This window comes from Branchiostoma belcheri, unplaced genomic scaffold (genome assembly GCF_001625305.1).
Source record: "Branchiostoma belcheri isolate BF01 breed outbred unplaced genomic scaffold, Haploidv18h27 scaffold48, whole genome shotgun sequence".
In the NCBI taxonomy this organism is placed as follows: domain Eukaryota; kingdom Metazoa; phylum Chordata; class Leptocardii; order Amphioxiformes; family Branchiostomatidae; genus Branchiostoma; species Branchiostoma belcheri.
In genome coordinates this window covers 117,925-136,868 of record NW_017804109.1, presented here as the reverse complement: position 1 = coordinate 136,868, position 18,944 = coordinate 117,925, and the positions used below count along the sequence as shown (strand labels likewise).

The 18,944-nt window shown below is 43.4% G+C and overlaps 1 protein-coding gene across 1 annotated transcript; it reads left to right on the top strand.

Annotated features, from left to right (window-relative positions):
• The first annotated feature begins 3,631 nt into the window (after window positions 1-3,631).
• LOC109479306 (glycine receptor subunit alphaZ1-like) lies at window positions 3,632-18,898 on the top strand. Its single transcript, XM_019781261.1, has 9 exons — window positions 3,632-3,803; window positions 8,041-8,108; window positions 12,228-12,439; window positions 12,853-12,935; window positions 14,474-14,626; window positions 16,692-16,862; window positions 17,351-17,485; window positions 17,999-18,180; window positions 18,701-18,898. Exons 1-9 carry the CDS (start codon window positions 3,632-3,634, stop codon window positions 18,896-18,898), a joined length of 1,374 nt encoding a protein of 457 aa, XP_019636820.1.
• Window positions 18,899-18,944: the final 46 nt, after the last annotated feature.

Sequence of the window (18,944 nt, the reverse complement as noted above, 5' to 3'; positions counted from 1 at the left end):
GATTATTAACATGTACAGAACATGTACACAATGACTGGTGGACGTACCAACCACTAAGTATCTGATACCAGCCCAGAAAAGAACAAGAAACAGTCATCAACCAAGAATTGAGGTGTTCAAAAGTTTCCAAGAACTATCGTAGTGTGGAACTCGTTGCCATGCATCAAGCACAGTTTTGAACCGCCGAAGGGCGGTTAAACCGACTTTGCCGATACAGATACACCTCTAGATTAACGAGTCTTATCACCTGGTGAGTTTCCACAGAAATGTAATATCGGTGTTTTAGACCGAATGGACTCGATTGATGCAGAATTGGTTACATTCTTGCTGCGGGCGCCTCGTGGAGTATTAAGATGACGTCCGTTAATCACCAGGATCCACTTTTCCCATCCCCAGGAAAGGATGCTTGTCTAAAGATGACTTCCTGGTAAAATCGATATTCTATTAGACAAGCGAGTGGGCGACGTCTTCCCCCTTCACTTTCATCAAATTGACTCTCTTGGATCAATTGTAACATCAATCGTACTCGTTTTCCTTTTAAGATGAATCAAAAAGACACAAAGGCAAACACAAAAGTAAATTTTGAAGCACCCCATAGACATGAAGAAGGTTACCGACTAGTTACCGACGAGTGTTAACAGATTCTGTGTTATCAATAACAAGGTCGCCAAAAAGCAGTTACTCAAGCAACTGGATATGATTTTGGAAACGGTCAGACGTTTCAGCTAGTATCCAATTGTCTTCACTTTATTTGCATATCAATCAATAGGTTGTGCTTATAAACCTGCATTTCCCCTCTGGTCTCACAGTCACTGACGAAAGCTAGTGGATACAAGCTGAAACGTCTGACGTTTTCAAAATCATATCCAGTTGCTTGAGTAACTGCTTTTTGGCGTATCGTATTACCTGGAAGTCTAACCTTCATCGACGTAATCACAAGTTCACTACACAATCTAACAATGACCAATGGCGTCATGTCTTGTGCCCTCATGACCTTCGATCATCCAGGCCAGATACATAATCACGAAACCTCAATATTCAATTTAGGCCTGTACTTGACCGCGCGCCTCCATCATGTTTGCCAATACTTGTCCATTCCCTGCCTGACGGAGCTGCTTGGCACACGTTGTCTAATTATAGGCCATTGGATGGACTATGTCTAATGGTTAATGGTGTCTGATGTGCTTCGCCAGGATTCCGCTGCTTTCTGTACCGGGGGCCAGTGGTGGTCTTGGTCACAATGAGTCACTCTTACTCTTCTCGATATGTGTGCTGGGTTCTTTCTTTAACATGCAGGGTTATAAACTTAGCCGATGGCTCAACTCCCTGGGGTCGTGTGACGTAGAGGCAGAGTGCGCGACTCGGAACTAAGAGTCCCGGGTTCGAGTCCTGACATGCCACCGATCTTGTGCCCTTGGGAAAGGCACTTTAAACGGCTTTCCTCACTTAGCTCAGGTGTAAATGAGTATTATATTGTCCTGTCATGTATTTGTCCCCTGTATTGGTGGCGGCATTAATATAAGTTGAAGAAACTTGAGTGTGTCGTCACCACGTCTGGTGATTACATGTTGGAATGATAATAAAAAAAACTCCCTGGACGATCGGTATTCCATCCGTCCCTCCCGAGTGGTGGGCTCTGGCAAGCTCCCAAAATCTGCTATCCAAAGCCATTATCCACTTGAGCCCTGGGTGTGCCGTTAAGTAAAAGTTGTGGGCCTTGACAAAACGGCCCTTCATGCGTGGGGAGATCGTTCAGCTGCCTTTGATAACTTCAAAGCTGTCTGAATGTCTGACCTCAAGATGACATTGAATCTATTGTCGACCTTTAAAATCAATACTGACGTTCAAGTGCATGGCCAATTGCGCAGTCATTTCGGAGTTTTACTCATGAATACCAGGTCTATATAGCATAATATATAGTACGAATGATGGTATGAGGACTAAACGTATTGACTACGTTGGTCGCAGAACCCCATATATTTTACCAGGAATCTGACCAAAACCTTTAAGCTAATGTGGTAAAAAATTGCTAAACAGTCCCAACTACACAGTTTGTCTAGCTATTCTGGTCATCAGGACCTTCACATGTTACTTCCTTGTCTTGATGGTCTCCGTTAGGGATCATCATCTTTCGCGATATCTGGCAGCATCTACGAGTTGACAGTTAACATGAGGATGGGGCACAATATCAGGCTGGAACTATGTGACATAAATAATTTCCTTCTCACACGCACACTCATTCAGTTTGTCCTATTTTCGTACAATACCAAAGGCGATATGACGAAAGAAAACACATTTGTGTCACGCTTGGAGAACATCTGGGGCAATGTGCGACACATTGCCACATTCCTCCGGCAGATGTATCAATCTTCCGCCCCACGTAGCCACACGATATCCTCTATATAACCTGTGGATGATTCTACCCACGGCCTGGGATCGGTGTGGCGGACTCACCGCAGCCGGGTCGGCAGGCAAGCGGCGTGCTGTAGGTGGGATTTAGGGGATGGCTTATTATAAGCCTTATATACGGCATCATCATCATGTCAGGCTCCCCTCTGAATTGGAGCTGAAGCTTAACGTACATGCTCTAACACAACTGTGAATAACTTCAGACGGAGGGCCTAATGGTAAGGTAGATACTGACCAATAAGAATCACGCGAGACACAATGGACATCGCTATGCCCTACGGACAGGCGCCATTGTCCCGGACAAATGAGAATTTAGTGTGACATTAATATTTGATCTTTATATATGGCAGCGTCCATTTTGGAGTTTTGGTTTATAAAATTTGCATTCTTTCAACGTATTGAATATCAATAGTTCCCTGCCAGGTATCTTATCAATTTGTACTTGTACCAGTCAAATGACCCATACGTCGTAGAATGCAAAATAAGTTACACCTTTTATGCTTCAAATATTTTGTATGCTACTACTTGTTGCAAAGTCGACGAAGGTCTACATAATAAATGCCCATCCAGAACCTACGTTGGAGGTGTCACGGGGGAGGTGATGTATGTGTTTGTGTATCGTGCCGTGTCCATTGCTATCGGCAGAATAGGGTTGTAGGGTTCTGATGCTCTATTACTCTCGGACGCTCGTTGGGATTTTGTGAAGCCTGCGATGAAACAGATGGTACTTATTGTGTGCTACGGCCGGTCATCTGAATCTGTTGCCACCACTGAAGCTTGTAAACCGGGGAAGAGCTCTACATCGGTTGTGTATGTTGCATCGAAATGTACCCACGACTCTTAATGATCTGTAACTCTTGGACACTCGCCGGCATTTTGTGAAGGCTGCGATGTACCAGATGGTATTTAGTGTATGCTACGGCGCGTCATCTGAATCTGTTGCCAGATTGTAAACAGAATTCTACATCGGTTGTATATGTTGCATCGAAGTGTACCCATGACTCTTAATGGTTACGTCCAAATACGGATTTAGAGACGCCCATCAAGATCCTATCCGTAAGCCTGCTCAACAAATAAGGCAACGAGGCGGTCTCGGCTGCTGCACGTGACTAAATCTACAACCCTCCACGATGATGTAGGGAGGAGCTGCTTTCCATATTCACATCGGATAAGGCAGGCATTCAGAACAGACTGGTTCAGACACTTTGGCAGTACCTTCATGATGTGGTCGGCTGGAAGAGACGCCGTCGTCCTGTTGTCGCTGGTCTCCGTTCTCCGGTGCCAGGCCGACACGATCAGTGAGTTTGCGGAGGAAGGCGACGACGACCACAACCACGAAATCCTGCGGGTTCTCCCCTACACGTACAACTGGACTCACAGGCCCAGGATTCCAGGTATGCTTCCAGTGCCTCGTATCAAGCTGGATGGCCAGTCCTAACACTGTAATCACAGTATCAATAAAGCACAAGGAAGTCTGTTTTTCTTTCCGTGTGATGGGCAGTATCTATTTTATCCAGGTCGCGTACAAGTACAGTTTTCCCCGTGCCTCCTGTATTAAGTTAAGCTCGATGGCCCGATTCTATATCATTATGATCATAGTAAGAAGAACTGTGAAGAACTGCCTTTCTTTCCGTATGGTGTGCAGTATGTATTTTATCCAGGTCTCGTACACGTACAGTTTTATGTACCACAAGGCACGTACATGTACAGGGAAATTTCAGAAGAGGAAGGGTATATAGATAGCTACTTAGCCGACAAGAGCGAACAACATAATCTCCAAGCAGATCCCTTTCGGTGGCAAAAAGACAGTATCAAATTGGCCAGGCAGTATCCATTAGCCAGAGAAGGTCGCCGGCCACCGACAAAAAAACCGCCATATATAAAAAGCTAAATGTCATTCCCCCACAACAACCTCTGCCTGAGAGTACGAACAACATGCCCAAAGGATCGATTTCATACATTAGCGTCAGTTACTCATTCTGTACTCATTCTGTGGAGCTCTATAGCTGGGGACCGTTTCCTTTCCGAATCTCACTTAAGTGCCGCAATTACAGTTATGTAGTCTTAAACCCGGCTCTAAACATGTACAGCAGCCAGCATGCAGTATCGACTTTCATATTATGTCGTTCACTGTTTAAGTCAATCCAATACGTAAAAGTGGGCTAATTCTTTGTTAACCTGAAAATGTTGTAAATACAGTCTTTATTCCTTATCGAATGTCTTGCAAGGTCGATAATTACGTATACAAAGTGCGAAACAGCGTTCGACTTTACCAGAATCTTACGTGTACGAGAACCATGTAGTCATCCAACATAGACTGACGATATCTTTGCCACTGCTGAATGTGTCTTTGCTTTATGTTCATTACTGAAATACGTTTTCCCGTTAGGTATTGCTACCTGTAACATGTTAATATCTTAGAAAAAGTTCAGACCAAGACTTCCCGAGCTCGAAGCAGTGACTATGTTCATGTCAGAGCAGAATAGACTGTGCTCTCCCACTTGTAGCGCTCGTACATCGGTAATATGATAAAACCGTCAGGAAGACCGGCTTATCTTCAGAGCTATATCAGTCATACAGTTATGCTTTATCAAAATCTACTTATTTGCACGTAAATTGCATTCCTACTTTATAGAGGGCAGTAAGTCTGCTGGTAAGTTGATAAAGCTCTATACACCAGATAAACCGTCCAGCATTCATGTGCCATACTATAGTTCATAACCTAATATTCTGTACGAGTCATTTACCACTATCAATTTAGATTCTTCAATCCAGGCAATGTTCGTGGAACTTCGTATCTGCGGATGTGGAAATGAGATAACAACTATGACAAACTCTACAAATTGGTTTTGTAGTTGAACTCTCCAAAGAACAGTCCCAGTCCATAATTAAATAAAGCTGGTCATATGCCAATATATCGTGTCCATCCCCGAAGTACATGTATCAGCAATTGAGTTAGCGAGTCAGGCTTCCACATACGTTTTCACATGACTTTGGCAATGGAACAAGTAACAATGACAAATGCCTACAGAAACGTCACCAACTTGAATAGTAATCTCTATTTGTACGTCGCGACATTACTTAATGTCTCGACGTAACGTCATTTATGGGACTTATCTATATATTTATTCATTTATTAGGATGTGGAGCGAATCGTCAATCAAATACGTTGGCTGCTTTTAAATCCCCACTATCAACATTTGTGACGACTTTTAAGTTGTTGTCGTCTTTCATGACTCCAGAATCAGCAACATCAGACCAGTCCCTTGAGTATATCACTCTTGCTGGCCGACAATCGCCTTGACCCCCTCTCTTGACCCTCTGCCTTGGCCCTCTACTGTTTATCATCTATCACACGGTCTTCCCACGGGATCCCCTATAGGGCTAGTAAGTAAGTTCCCACGGGATCCCCTATACATATAGGGCTAGTAAGTAAGTTCCCCCGGGAGATTCCTGCGTGAAAGACCTGATTATCTCGGAGATATACCCCTGATCTCCTGATGTATGCTGCCCGTGGTGTTAATGATAGCAGAAGAGGCTTTATCACAAAGGTACTGTGCGTATGTGCAGCTGGCACCACAGAGAGTGGCAGACAGAAGCTGAAGACCGTTTTAGCAAGACGACAAGAGCCCAAGTAATGATAACAAAAGACGACTTTATCATTACCATTATCATTATCATTAGAAAGCCTTGGACTCTCACAAGAAATCCCGCTTTGATAATTATCATGTATGACGTGTCTCCATTCCCGGGCCCCATTAAGAACACAATTCGCATCATCCTGTATAATGCAGCTTTCATGAACATTAATGTAGACTGAATCTTCAGTGCGTTGCCTTGAGTGGTTAGCAGAAGTCTGCTAAAAGCAAGCCTACCTTCACCTTTATAACTTGATGAGTATAACCTTTAGAATATTCATCATGCGACAAATGGGAAGATGGTTTGAACTATCTTATGTCGGTACAAAAAGTGGGAAATTGAATGACTTAGTGCTGACGTTCCAGACATAACCAGAACTAACAACAAGCTTAAAGCACCATGTAGCCACAGAAATACTAGCCTCTGCCAGGCTTTGGAAGCGACTGGAAAGAGTAGAAATTGGCCAAATCTCAATTCTAGATATCATCCCAGGGGAGTTGGTCCGCTAGAGAATATATTTTGCCTTGTTCTGTAGATTCAAGATTTTCATTTTCTTCTCTATTTCTAAATCAAGCCTAAGGATCTTCGGCCATCAGTTGACCCTATTAAAAAACACCAACAGCGCCTTCCTCTGACCTTGTGCCGCCCCTCCAGCATCTCGGAATGAATATTGAAGGGTAACCTTTAGCCTACAAGAACGGCAGGGAGAAACTGCTGGGAGGATATCTGTTGGTCATCTCTGAATCATTTATGAGGGACGAGTATGAGATTTGAAGGTCACCCAGGCATGGCATGCACCCTTCGTCATTGTTGAGAATAGTGATGAGGAAAGTTCCTGTTACACAGCCACTGTCAATTTCTCACCCAGGCGCTCAGATAGCTGCCTTCATCAGATTGCAATAAGCGACGCTTTTTGCGAAGTGATATGTTATAACTTAATACAACTTACATCATTCTAGCCTCTCTGTTATCCTTTGTTACTCCGCATCCAATCTTGAATTTTAACACCCGAAATGCTAATTATTGCTAACACCTCGCGTGGACGTGCATAGAATATAGCGGTTTAAAAGTGGGGCAATGCCTGGGTAATGACCAGGGTTAGTCGGGCACACCTGTGTACCTTCTGTTGGGACCAATGATGGAGAGGTAGTAAGCCCCGGAAGGAAGGGATATCTAATCCTATACACCTGTCATCAATTAACCAACACAGGTTTTCATCCATGAACACTGCGTGGATTGATTGTTGTAGGTTCAGCTCTTGCAGCTTCTTGCCATGCAAGAAATATTGACAATGACTGTCTAAACAGCCATCATTCTATCGTCAGATGCGGTAGCGGTGATGCAGAAGCGCGTGTTACTGGAAAATTGGTTTTATACGCAACGTGGGGTTGTATTCCCTGTATCGCACACTGATTTGTTGTAGTTTGACAGTGCTTTCACAACTTGCTTTCTCGGCATTTGCCAAAGATACATGACGAGGCTTACTGGTAAAGGCATCTCGCCGCTCATTAAGCGACTTGAAGTCATCGAGAGGGCCAAGGCAAACCTGCAATCAACGGTCTCCTGTTCAATTTTCACTTGATAAGTGCCAAGGCCATATGCCGAGGCCACAGCATCCATCCTAATCTTGGGATCGGTAATCATGTTTGTATAGATTTCTCATTGAGAACATAGTACTCAAGCCTTATACTACACGATAATACAATATTATGCACACAAAGTTGATAACTAAATCAAGAATTGACTAGCTAAGAAATTAAACTAAGAAATCCCGCCATCAGTAGAAGCAAGTCTAGTGAGTAATTGTACGATGTCAAAAGCATGTTCTCCAAAAACAAAAGAATGAGGCAGCAACCGAAGCGTTTCGTAGATTAATCGTTTTGCCACCTGAGTAATACCTGGGAGGTAAATGACTAGCCATTCGCCTGTATCCTACAGTCACACGTTGATGAACAGCTATTAAAACACCTTCTTTCTTTTCATGCCTTACAGGTCGCTGGCTGGATGTGACGCGTGCAGCACACATCCTCAGCTTCGGAGCTGTGTCTGAACAAACTATGGTAAGTCCAATCCTGACAGAGAAGATTAACTTTAATTTGTATCCAGAACCGTGCTTCATCCATAATCATGCTCCGTTCTTGGATACGCAGACACTATCCAGAACCGTGCCTGATCCTAACCCGAATCCATTCAGGCACAAAACTATAGATATGCACGGTCCTGGATACAACAATAACGGCATGAGGAAGGGTTTATCCTTTTAACTAGGCTGTTATTCCCACTCGGCATCATTGTCTACATCAGATACCCGGAGGCTGGCAGGTGTGATCGATAACCAGGCGATACAGGTTAGTGAGCCGTGCTTCCTCCGCCAGGTATTACTTTCTGAGCTAGCGGCACAAGGTCGCGTTATTACGGCATTTGTTTCGTCCAGTAACCCTTTGTGATCGACACGTTCGGATTACTCCGAGATTTTAATGGATCCAGGTCGCCGTTACGGTGTTGGCCTCTGGCTGTATGTTACGCTTGCCCTACATGTATATGCTAACTTTACGGGAACAAGTCGTTAGGTGTTGGCATCTGGCTATATGTTACGCTTGCCCTATCTGCTAACTCTACGAGAACAGGTCATCAGGTGTTGGCATCCCGTTATACGTTATGAGATAAAACTGAATACGGTACGACATGGTCCCAGGCTTGCTCTACTAATACCAAATGGAGGGCAATGTATATTGTTTGCAGTACCCTCTCTACTGCATATAAATTGGAATATCTGACCTTCGTTAGGAGTGAAAGTGTACATCAGCTTCCATGTTTTACTGACAACCACTCCCAACAAAACACCAGCATCTGGTCATAGGGCCATCCTTCAATGTTGAAACGCTGTTCACGACAAGCCAACGAATTTTCGTCAGATATTGGTGCATCAATTGTTAGTTTGGAGTTCTTTTAACGCATTAGTCAGTACCAGTGTGTGTTCCTTCGGGGTATATACTCTATAGAGATGGGAAGAAAAATTGACGTAGAGTTAGATACCTCCATGCCTCAGGAGTAAAGTAGATAGGTATCTCTGCGGAGTAAAAGTTTCCACGAATGTCCCAAATGGTTCGGACTCACTTAAGACATTGAACCATTTTCGTGATGTTGGCATCATGATGGATGTTGATAAGATCCAGTTTTTATGACTGTGGGTAGAGAAACCTGTAAAGGGCCTCTAGACTGATGCGAAACTTCCCCGATGCAATCCCCAATAGACAATCAGTGCGCCAAGGCCACATAACGTGGGAAATACGTGACTGATTGGCGTAACAGCATTTCCTTTATTGTTCAATCTCTGCAGATCAATGGTTATCTAACCGTGACAATGTGTGACTAATCATCTAATTGTGTGTCTAATCAATGTCGGGACCGGTGGGAACTTCAGTAATTGGATAGCATCAAAAGTCTGGATCCTCTTTCAGACATGGAATAATATTAATTGTCGATAAGAAGAAGGGAATCACACGTGCGATAGCGACATGAATCACAATGGCAATGAACGAAGTTTTCTTTTATGGTGCAGGTTTGGGCTCTGGTTCACACTGCTGAGTGAGAACAATGTTTTACATGAAACGCCATCCACCAGTTGTACATGAGCTAAGTTGTATATATTAAGTTAAGTCATGATCGTTTTGTTTAACCTGTATATAATTTGTGATGATTATGTATGTTCATTCTCTTTTATTGTGTTGTCAGTATGTTCATATGTTTATATGTTTTGAACCCTGGAAGACTAGTCGTATTAGACTAAAGGGTATCGAAATAAACGAAAAATGCCACTCGGGACTGAACCATAGACTGACGCAGATGTACCTTACTTGCCATATTTGCCCTGTCGGCGGTCCGAACGGGTGATTGAATTGATGGCGTGCTCCGGTGGAGCCTAATGTGGTTTGGACTTGATTAAGAGACTCTAGCGGCGTTGCTGTCAAATCGATGTCTTGCTCAAAGCTTACAAACCCTGACCTGTCAATACAGATCCTTGTAGACGAGCGTTAGCGCTTCTTTAGAACCAGTAACTGACATCTCACTCCAGATACCAGCCTTTCATTATCTTATCTCCTTACTTCACACTCTGTATTGCCCGTGTCATCATGGGTAGCCATTTAGAATTGACCCGGGTTAGTTGGTCAGCCCGGCAGCTCTGGCATGGCTGCATGACCGTCCTTTATAGTCAGGCCAAAGAACTTATATAAAACCAGCGATGGTTAACGACATCCTTAAACCCTGCCTAAAGATGCCGTGCAGCAATTGATTTCCCTCTTTTAAACTGAATAAAGCTCAGAATCGAGGCACCATCCCAGGCAGTCAGACGGCATCACCCACTAGTGCCCATAATGTCCTTATTACAGACAATTTGATGGGTATATTATTCATTGTCAACTACTAAAAGAGATCATAAAACAGCTTGCCACAGGCCACCGTGTGCGAGAGTTATGAGGCACCATATTTCTAACAAATTGTTTCTCCTATGCCACCGGCGCCAGAAGAATATGCTCCTACTGCCGAAAGCCCTTGGCAAGACGTTCATATCTGCACGTGAGCCTATTTAGTAATCGTCGTATATTTCAGCAACGTTATAGTCTGCGATACACGTCTCACGTATGTGCTGCCACGAACTGGGAATATAGAAGTGAATTACATACGTCTCACTATTCTATGAAATACCACACTGGCATACTAAACCACTGTGCCCTCAAGTAATCTCGCAGTAGTTATGGGGAGTCGGTATAGATAACAACCACTGGATTCCAGGAAACGTAGCGAACGGCTGTCGTTAAATGCATGGTTTCCAACATAACTAACTAGCTTTATGGCCGACAGCTTGCTTCTGATGTGGAACCACGTACCATGTAATCTAATTTTGCTGACTTGATATCAACTATAGCTATGCCTTTCTTGATTAAGTAATAAAACATAATCATAACAGATCAATCACTTTTGGATGTCTTGTGTTATACCATTCTGATGGGTAATTAATAAATATCCGTTAAGACTTAGAATCTGTCTTCATTTGAGCATATGCTCTCCGTCGTGTTGACCTCTGGTCTCCACAGGGATATAACCAGCCCCTTGTGACACCAAGTCCCGACCCTTGTCTCGAGAAAAGCTCATTATCATCAATCACTGTCCAAACGGATCAAACAACTGCACTGGACACAGCAGGGTGCTATCCAAATAAAAACAGGTCGCTTGCACTTGCTTAGTAGGTGGTCATTTAAAATGGTTTTAAAAAGTTAACGGCCCTTAATTTTCTTGATACCCTGTTGATTTTTTACGGATTTTTTTTACGGATTTTTTTTACTGATGTTCAGAAGTGGCAATGATTTCCCTTGGCCCTACTGATGCGGCTTTTCTGTGGCTCCATATTAGTTTATCATCAACGTTAGTGATCCGCAAACGACAGTGTGGGTTTGAGCCGTCTCCACTGCCATGACTGCAGCGATGCATATATGAGATGTACTAAACTGTTCATAACTATCGTGGTGAACAGTTTGCCTGCTTTTCCAGTTGCTCTATATATGCCGGAAAACACACAAGTTGTGCATGTAAATGCACATGGAAACTGATGGAACCCTCAGTTTGTATTTGTGTGTCATCAAGTCGATTTTCCAATAAATACACTATTTTTGATAGGTTGAGTAGTCATCCTTCCGCACACTGCAAAAATCCATCACTTTCTACATCCTAATAATTTCATTACATTTTAAATTAGGTCAATCACAGTAAAAAGCTCCACTTGTTTTTGATGGCATTAATTAATGTAACATGAGAAGGCAATAACTATATGAATAACTAACTACGGTCACTGAGGTGTCACTGATGAGTCCTTCTTACACCTTAAATTGATGAATTCAGAAAAGCATGCAGTGACTCAAAATGTACTTCACAGGTGTCAATAGACATGGAATATAGTTCTTCCGGTTCCTGAAATAAACAGGTACAATCATGAATCAAAGTTGTGGAGCAAACTGCATACTACTCACTAGTCTTCGGTTAGTTTGCCCTTGGAAATGAATTATTTTGTTATGTTTATTGCCATTAGTTTCTAAACAGAACATAAGTGTTCCTAATAATTGTTTTGAAGCAACATCAGTTACTACAGCTACAGGAAATACTGACAATGTTTATGTCCGTAGGACTTCGAGGTTAGCCTGCAGGTGGCGCAGGAATGGCGGGACCACCGCCTGGCGAACCTGACTCAGAACGCCTGGCTCCCCGTGGACGCCGGTGTGCAGATGTGGAGACCTCACGTGGACTTCGCCAACACCAAATCCCTGGACATCGCCACTGCCGAGGAGGAGACGACCATGTGGGTGTCACAGGGAGGCATAGTCAACCTGATCGTCAGGTAAGGGTGGACAATCACCAGAAGAGTTATACTCTCAATCGTAAGCATCTGTTGGGAATAACCCAGCACAAATTTCGTTCCACATCATTTGGTCTCACAATGCTCCATACAAGCTCTCAAGCTCAATCTATTTACCGTCAATGGCACAGTATGCTATTTATATGGACATCCATTTTTCAAAAGCGATTTCAGAGCAGTAAAATTAGATTTACAAAGTCAGTCTAGAGGTCAATGGTTTTTAAATGTAGTTGAATCAACCGTATCTCATAGCATATTGATATATATGTGAGGCAAAAAGCAGTAAATGGCAAGTAAATGACAATATCAGACATTCTTCATTCGCTTTGACGCCCTGAAATTGCACCGAGTGCCTTAAAAGACAAAGTTATGGCCCTGTTTTATTTTTCTCCCAGGTACAACATCAAGGCTTCCTGTCCAATGACTCTGCACGCCTTCCCAATGGATCGTCAGATCTGCCACATCAGGCTGGACGGGTGTATGTACATTATTTATCACTCACTAGATCTTTCATACACCACTTACTTAATGACTCGAAGACAGTTAAGAGCTCCTGGAGGAATTGCCTTTTCCGTTGCCAATACATGGAACCTAATGATGGGCTTTGTGTTGACAAAATATCAACAAGAATAGCCTGACAACGTCCCATTGCCTGTTCATCAACAAGAATAACCTGACAACGTCCCATTGCCTGTTCCCAATGCAATGTAAATGTATCGAAGACAATTACTAGTACCTAAATGACCAGCGAGTTGTTTCGAAAAGTGGGGCGTTGCACCCTCTTTACAACAATCTTCAATGCTGCTCTTGATGAGGTATGTCGTGTGGACCGAGATCTGCTACATTAAGCTACAGAGGATTGTGGCATACGTTTCGACAGTAATTGCTGTTTCCTAGTGGAGCGTACATTCTAGATTCTGGGGACAGAACCTACTGCAACAGCGAAGATGAATAACTTGTTTTTCTCCTCACCTTTTCACAAGTTCCAACTTCCAGTCACACCAGATCACTTACCAGGGCCCGACGGATCTAATTTTCCAGATTTTAGTCACAATCAATTGTGCACAACCTCTGGTAACAAGTAATTAGTTTTCCTCACATTCTTCATCTAATAACGTTAACGGTCCGTGTGCACAGGTACAGTGATGTGAACATCCTTAAGCAAACGCCGCTATGATTTCCAAGTAATATTGATTTTGAGCTGTATTAAGATTACAAGTAGAGCGGATCTCACTTCAGGCTTCAGCGGCTGAAAATTTCCTATTTAATCCTTGCTCCAAACCAAATGCAACAATCAATTAATTCGATTAGTGCATCAGATCAATGTGTAGGGCCATCTGTTTGCAATTTAGCGACTTTTAGGTAACTCGTGAAGCACAGGCCCTTTTCAGCTTCATGAGTGGGAAACAACTACTTACATTTGAGCGTAAAACGTAATGTAAAGGAAAGGAAAATAATTATCATTTGACTTAATTTGATCTACAAAATGATGATCCAACTGCAGCAGGTTGAAGCAATGTGAAAGCATCAGTGTGCTGATACAACTACTGCAAAAAAACAGTCTTGTAGCACATAGATTATGAACAGGGTTTCTCATTGGTGTAAGTTCTTTGGCAATAACTTAAGGTTGTGTGGCACATTGTGTCAGGAATGCCATTGGCTTGCCTAATCTAGTTCCGAACTCATATGGTCTTAGCTACAATGTGAATATACAACGTTAAGGTAGGAACTTGAAGTATTTAGAACCAATTCCACCGGCCGGACCTTCATCCACACTAGAGTTCAGATCTGGAACCAACTCCCTGACACCGTCGTGGGTAACATCAACAACAACGGCCTGCAGTCCTTCAAAGTCAGAGTGCACCGACACCTCCTTCTTTGTGTTTGAGAACATTTGGCAGCTGTGAGCCATTGATTGCCAACTGAATTGTTTCTTACATGTTTATGTACAATCAAGTGGGTATTGCTCACTATAGCACATTATAAAAAAAAATGTCATTGCCTTTCTTTTTGCAGTTGATGACACTCGTCTTGAGTGGGGTTTGGCATCGCTCATGACGATGAACGCTGAACCAGTCATATCCGACGCGACTGCCTTCCACTCTCAGTTCAAGCTAATGGGGATAACTACCAAATCCTACGTCACCTCGTTTCTACCATCTGTTCATGGTAAGCCTACATGTACCTAATCATACCGAGACCTAGTTCCAACAGTTCCTGGAAAACGAAGTAGTTACAGCATTTCTCTCATAGGAATGTCCATTAACCTCATTACAAACAGTGCAAGACAACCTATCCTCATTAGTTTGTTCCCTTAAGGTGTAATTTAGTTACGTGAAGAAACTTAAGTGTCTTGAGTAAAGGTTACTGGAAAGGTCACCGTAGAGGCGGCTAGGTCTTGCGCTAACGCTTTTTGGCACTCGTCCGATCAGCTTATGGGCTACTAGTGATTAGTCGTTAACAACCTCATGGCAAGCGGAAACCAGCTGCAGCATGGAACATGAACGCTGATCATATGTCGAGACAAATATTTACGGTCTGTTCAGATATAATGGCCTGCACTAAGTTTTGCCACAACCACTCATGCAAACTACAAAAGGCGAGCTTTACCTGCATGATGTACAAAATGACTAATAAACTGCTGGACGTACCAACCACTAAGTATCTGATGCCAGCCCAAAAAAAGAACAACAAACAGTCATTCCTTCAAATATCAACCAAGTTTACCTTATTTATTCGGCTAAAGCAAATCTAACCACAGGCGCTAGGCCACCGAGTTTTTGTTGAGATCTAACAATACATGTAACGTTACATTGTTTTGTAAACCATTAAATAAAATCCTTATTATTGTTTCGCGCATGTTAGAACATACACTGTGTCTACTCATTCAGCCCGTTGCCATCACAATACAGTGGTCCGTTGAAATATTCCCAAAAATCATACAGTCACATAAAACATAACACCGTGAACACGGCCCGTTGAAAGGTTCCCTAGAATCATACGTACACTGAACACGGTCACAAACTGATGAGGATTCCAAAGAACCATACGAACAGATACCGAAGTCTCCCGAAGATTGCCGAGAGCCGAACAGCGACTTCCGAACGCTTCATCTTGGTTAGGTACTTAGTACTAGTATACACTAGGTGCGAAATGCCATTTCAAAAGACCCTATTTTCTGCGAAATGCCATAAGGAAAATAAAAGTCTTGATACTATCTATAATCAAGGGGTAACTAAGTAGCCATGTAAACTTTTTGGGGGTATGATACCATATTTTAAAGAAGATATGAAGCATTTTGTAAAGTCCAATTTCCGGCGAACTGCGTTACCAGGTCGCTGCTGTACAGGTCAATGACATCATCGCTAGCCAATCAGACGCACGATAGGCCCACATTTCCCGCGCGGTTCTAAAATGTAAACGCACACAACTGGCTACATCACCCGACAAGAGTCTTGACATGCTATGTGTAAATGTACTCTAAACACGTCCACAAACCCCACCGACATGTTTTCAGTTCTACATATGTTTCCCAGGCATGAGATTTGGAAAGTGTAGTTGTGCCCAATATCTCTAAAATGTACTATATCGTTGTTTTCTGAGTCTGGGGAGGCAGGGACTTCACACCGAACGTGATTCTAAGTCACATTTTTGCTGCCACCCCAGTTGGTAACGCAGTTCACGGGTAGGTGTTTCCTACCCTGTCATCTTTTTGAAGTTATCACCGCTAGCGCTAGCCCCGGCTTGGGGTTCTATCGAGTCGAGCAGCGGTTTTGCGAACGCATTCGAGTTTGCGAAACCTGTTCTATTCCCGTCGGCCTTTGCGCTACCCTGAACGCCAATGTAACAGCTGAGTAATGAGTGTGCTTTTTATTGTATGATTCAGCGGACCAAGTACCCAGCAGTATGTATTATATCTGTATGGTTCATTGTACAGAGAATTCTAGGGAAATTTTTCAACGGACCGTGTTCACGGTGTTATGCGATGAGTGTATGATTCTCGGGAATCTTTCGACGGACAGTGTTCACGGTGTTGAGTGTTGAGTTCATGACTCTTCGGATCCTTTCAACGGACCGTGTTCATAGTGTTTGTGTTCAGTGTATGATTATCGGGAATCTTAAGCTTGTACGGAGTGCACAGTATACGAGTGTTCATAAAACAAAGCAACAGCGATCTCAACAAAAACTCGGTGGCCTATCGCCCATGATCTAACCACGTGTATATATATTGCAGGAAAAGGCTGCACGTTCTCCGAACAAACTTGTGATTACGCCGACTCTGACACCTGTCAGGCCAACACGAAGCTGTGCGCAGACGACGCCGGGTCAGCGGAGTGTGACAAGTGTCTGTATTACACGGGAACATGTGCTAACACCACCAAACAGTGCGAGCTGTTGGAGAAGGGTTGGATTCTTGACTGTTTCTTGATGCAGTGTGAATTGTTTCGTTGTGTATTGAACAACCCTGTGAAAATCAATCTCTCACATTAAGCACAACCGTTGCTGTGTCAACGTTATTAGCTAGTATAGGGGCTACTACCTCAAGCCAAGTCTTAATTAATACAGATGGTACTTGTCTAGTTATTGGAAAAAGAACACGAAACACCAGGCACTTCTTTTAACCCGTATCAACAGCCATTATGTCTGTATAAGGAGAGCCACTCCTTGAGCATGTTAAAGATCTCACCACACTTGTCGAAGAGCAGGGGTCCTTCCCGATGTGAGCGGTTGAAACCTTACAATCTGGTCTCAGGTTTGACATCTTGAAAACGTGATAGTCACCTGTTATGTGAATCCTTCCAGGCTTCCACAAATGTGGTTAATTCTTCACAAAATCTTCTGCAATACTTCCTTGTCAGAATTCCTCATACAGTTGTTTGATATATGTCACAGGTGACAAGAGCACGTACACGTCATTAGAGATCCAGTTTCACCTGTCCAGGAGGTTCGCCTACCACCTGATGCAGATGTACGTCCCCTCCACCTTCATAGTCATCATGTCATGGATCTCCTTCTGGATCGAGATCGGTGAGTTTATAACTACTTAAGAGTATGTAATGATGGAACAGCTGGAAGGACAAATTCCTTCAAATAGCAAAAAAAAACCCAACAACACATCGGCACTTGGCTGCCACAGACTTTTGTTTGTTTATGTGTTTATGTGAATAAACCAGTCATCATCATCATCATCACTATCCCAAACAAAACCATCAAAGTGACCTGCAGACCCCATAAACCCTGGATAACCAGACATGATCCAGCAGAAAACGGACCTGTACCGGGCTTACAAGTCTGCCCCTAGTTTATAACTTAAGGACCGACGAGAAAGAGACAGTCAAAAAGTGGATGATAAGAAGAGGAAGGTAGTAGAAGTGATGTAGAGATCCAGTGACAAGGAACTGAACGTACTGTGCACAAACACACTCAGATAACGACAAACAAGTACAGAGAGCAAGTACGACCAAAGATAGTCAAATGAAATATTTGTCCTTCTTGTACCAGGCGCGGTTCCGGCCCGAGTCTGCCTGGGCGTCCTGACAGTTCTGACCATGACGACCCAGAGTTCGCGCAGCCACGCCATGCAGGAGGTCTCGTACGTCCGAGCCATCGACATCTGGATCGCCGCCTGCCAGCTCTTCGTCTTCTCTGCCTTAGTCGAATACGCCGTAGCGTACAGATGCTGGCTTGCACAGAAGAACGACAGGCGTGCTATCATAACCATGGTTTGTAGGCTTTGTGGTTACCATGTGCCATTTAATCTCCAAGCAGATCCCGTTCGGTGGCAAAGACAGTATCCATTAGCCAGAGAAGATCACCGATTGATGGGGGTAGCGACAAAACAGGCCATATATAAAAAGCTATCAATCAAGACCCCACAACCTCTGCTTGGAGAGTATTGCCATTGTGTGAAAGTATTGTGTGACTTTTGTACTGACGTATTCCATGCTGAGGACCACAGGAAGAGTAGCTAACAGAAACGTCAAGCGAATCGTGGATCTAAATTAAGTCCGTTTACCATCTGGGCGTTACTATAAGAGCGTGAGCCAATAGCAGTTGTCACGTATATGGGCCGCCTTTCAAAAAACACTTAAGATCTATAAGCACTGATACTAAATATCCTGCTATCCCTGCGATCCTAAATAACTCGCATCTGTTATACCTTAAAGATAAAAATCAATGATTTTCTCTTTCCACTTTCCTTCATTAATACCTTTTCATGTAATATCCCGTTATAATCTACAGGAAACTACCAAGCTGACGGAAAACGGTACGTCACCAGAGCACCAGCCAATAGAAATCAACGGCGCGGATGAAAAGTGCAACGGTTGCAACTTCTTCCCTGCCCAGAACATCGACCGAGCGTGCAGGATGGTGTTCCCTTCGCTGTTCGTCTTGTTCAACGTGACATATTGGACCTTCTATTTGCTGTGTACACCGTGATACACTGGTGCACCTGGTGCCTTGAAGAGATCACTGAAGAGTGGAA

Bases quoted from the DNA above. Each gene is read 5' to 3' on its own strand.
- LOC109479306 (XM_019781261.1), top strand. From the start codon at position 3,632: ATGTGGTCGGCTGGAAGAGACGCCGTCGTCCTGTTGTCGCTGGTCTCC. The intron at 3,804-8,040 runs GTATGCTTCCAG...CATGCCTTACAG, and splicing joins TCACAGGCCCAGGATTCCAG to GTCGCTGGCTGGATGTGACG. The intron at 16,863-17,350 runs GTTGGATTCTTG...TATATGTCACAG, and splicing joins GTGCGAGCTGTTGGAGAAGG to GTGACAAGAGCACGTACACG.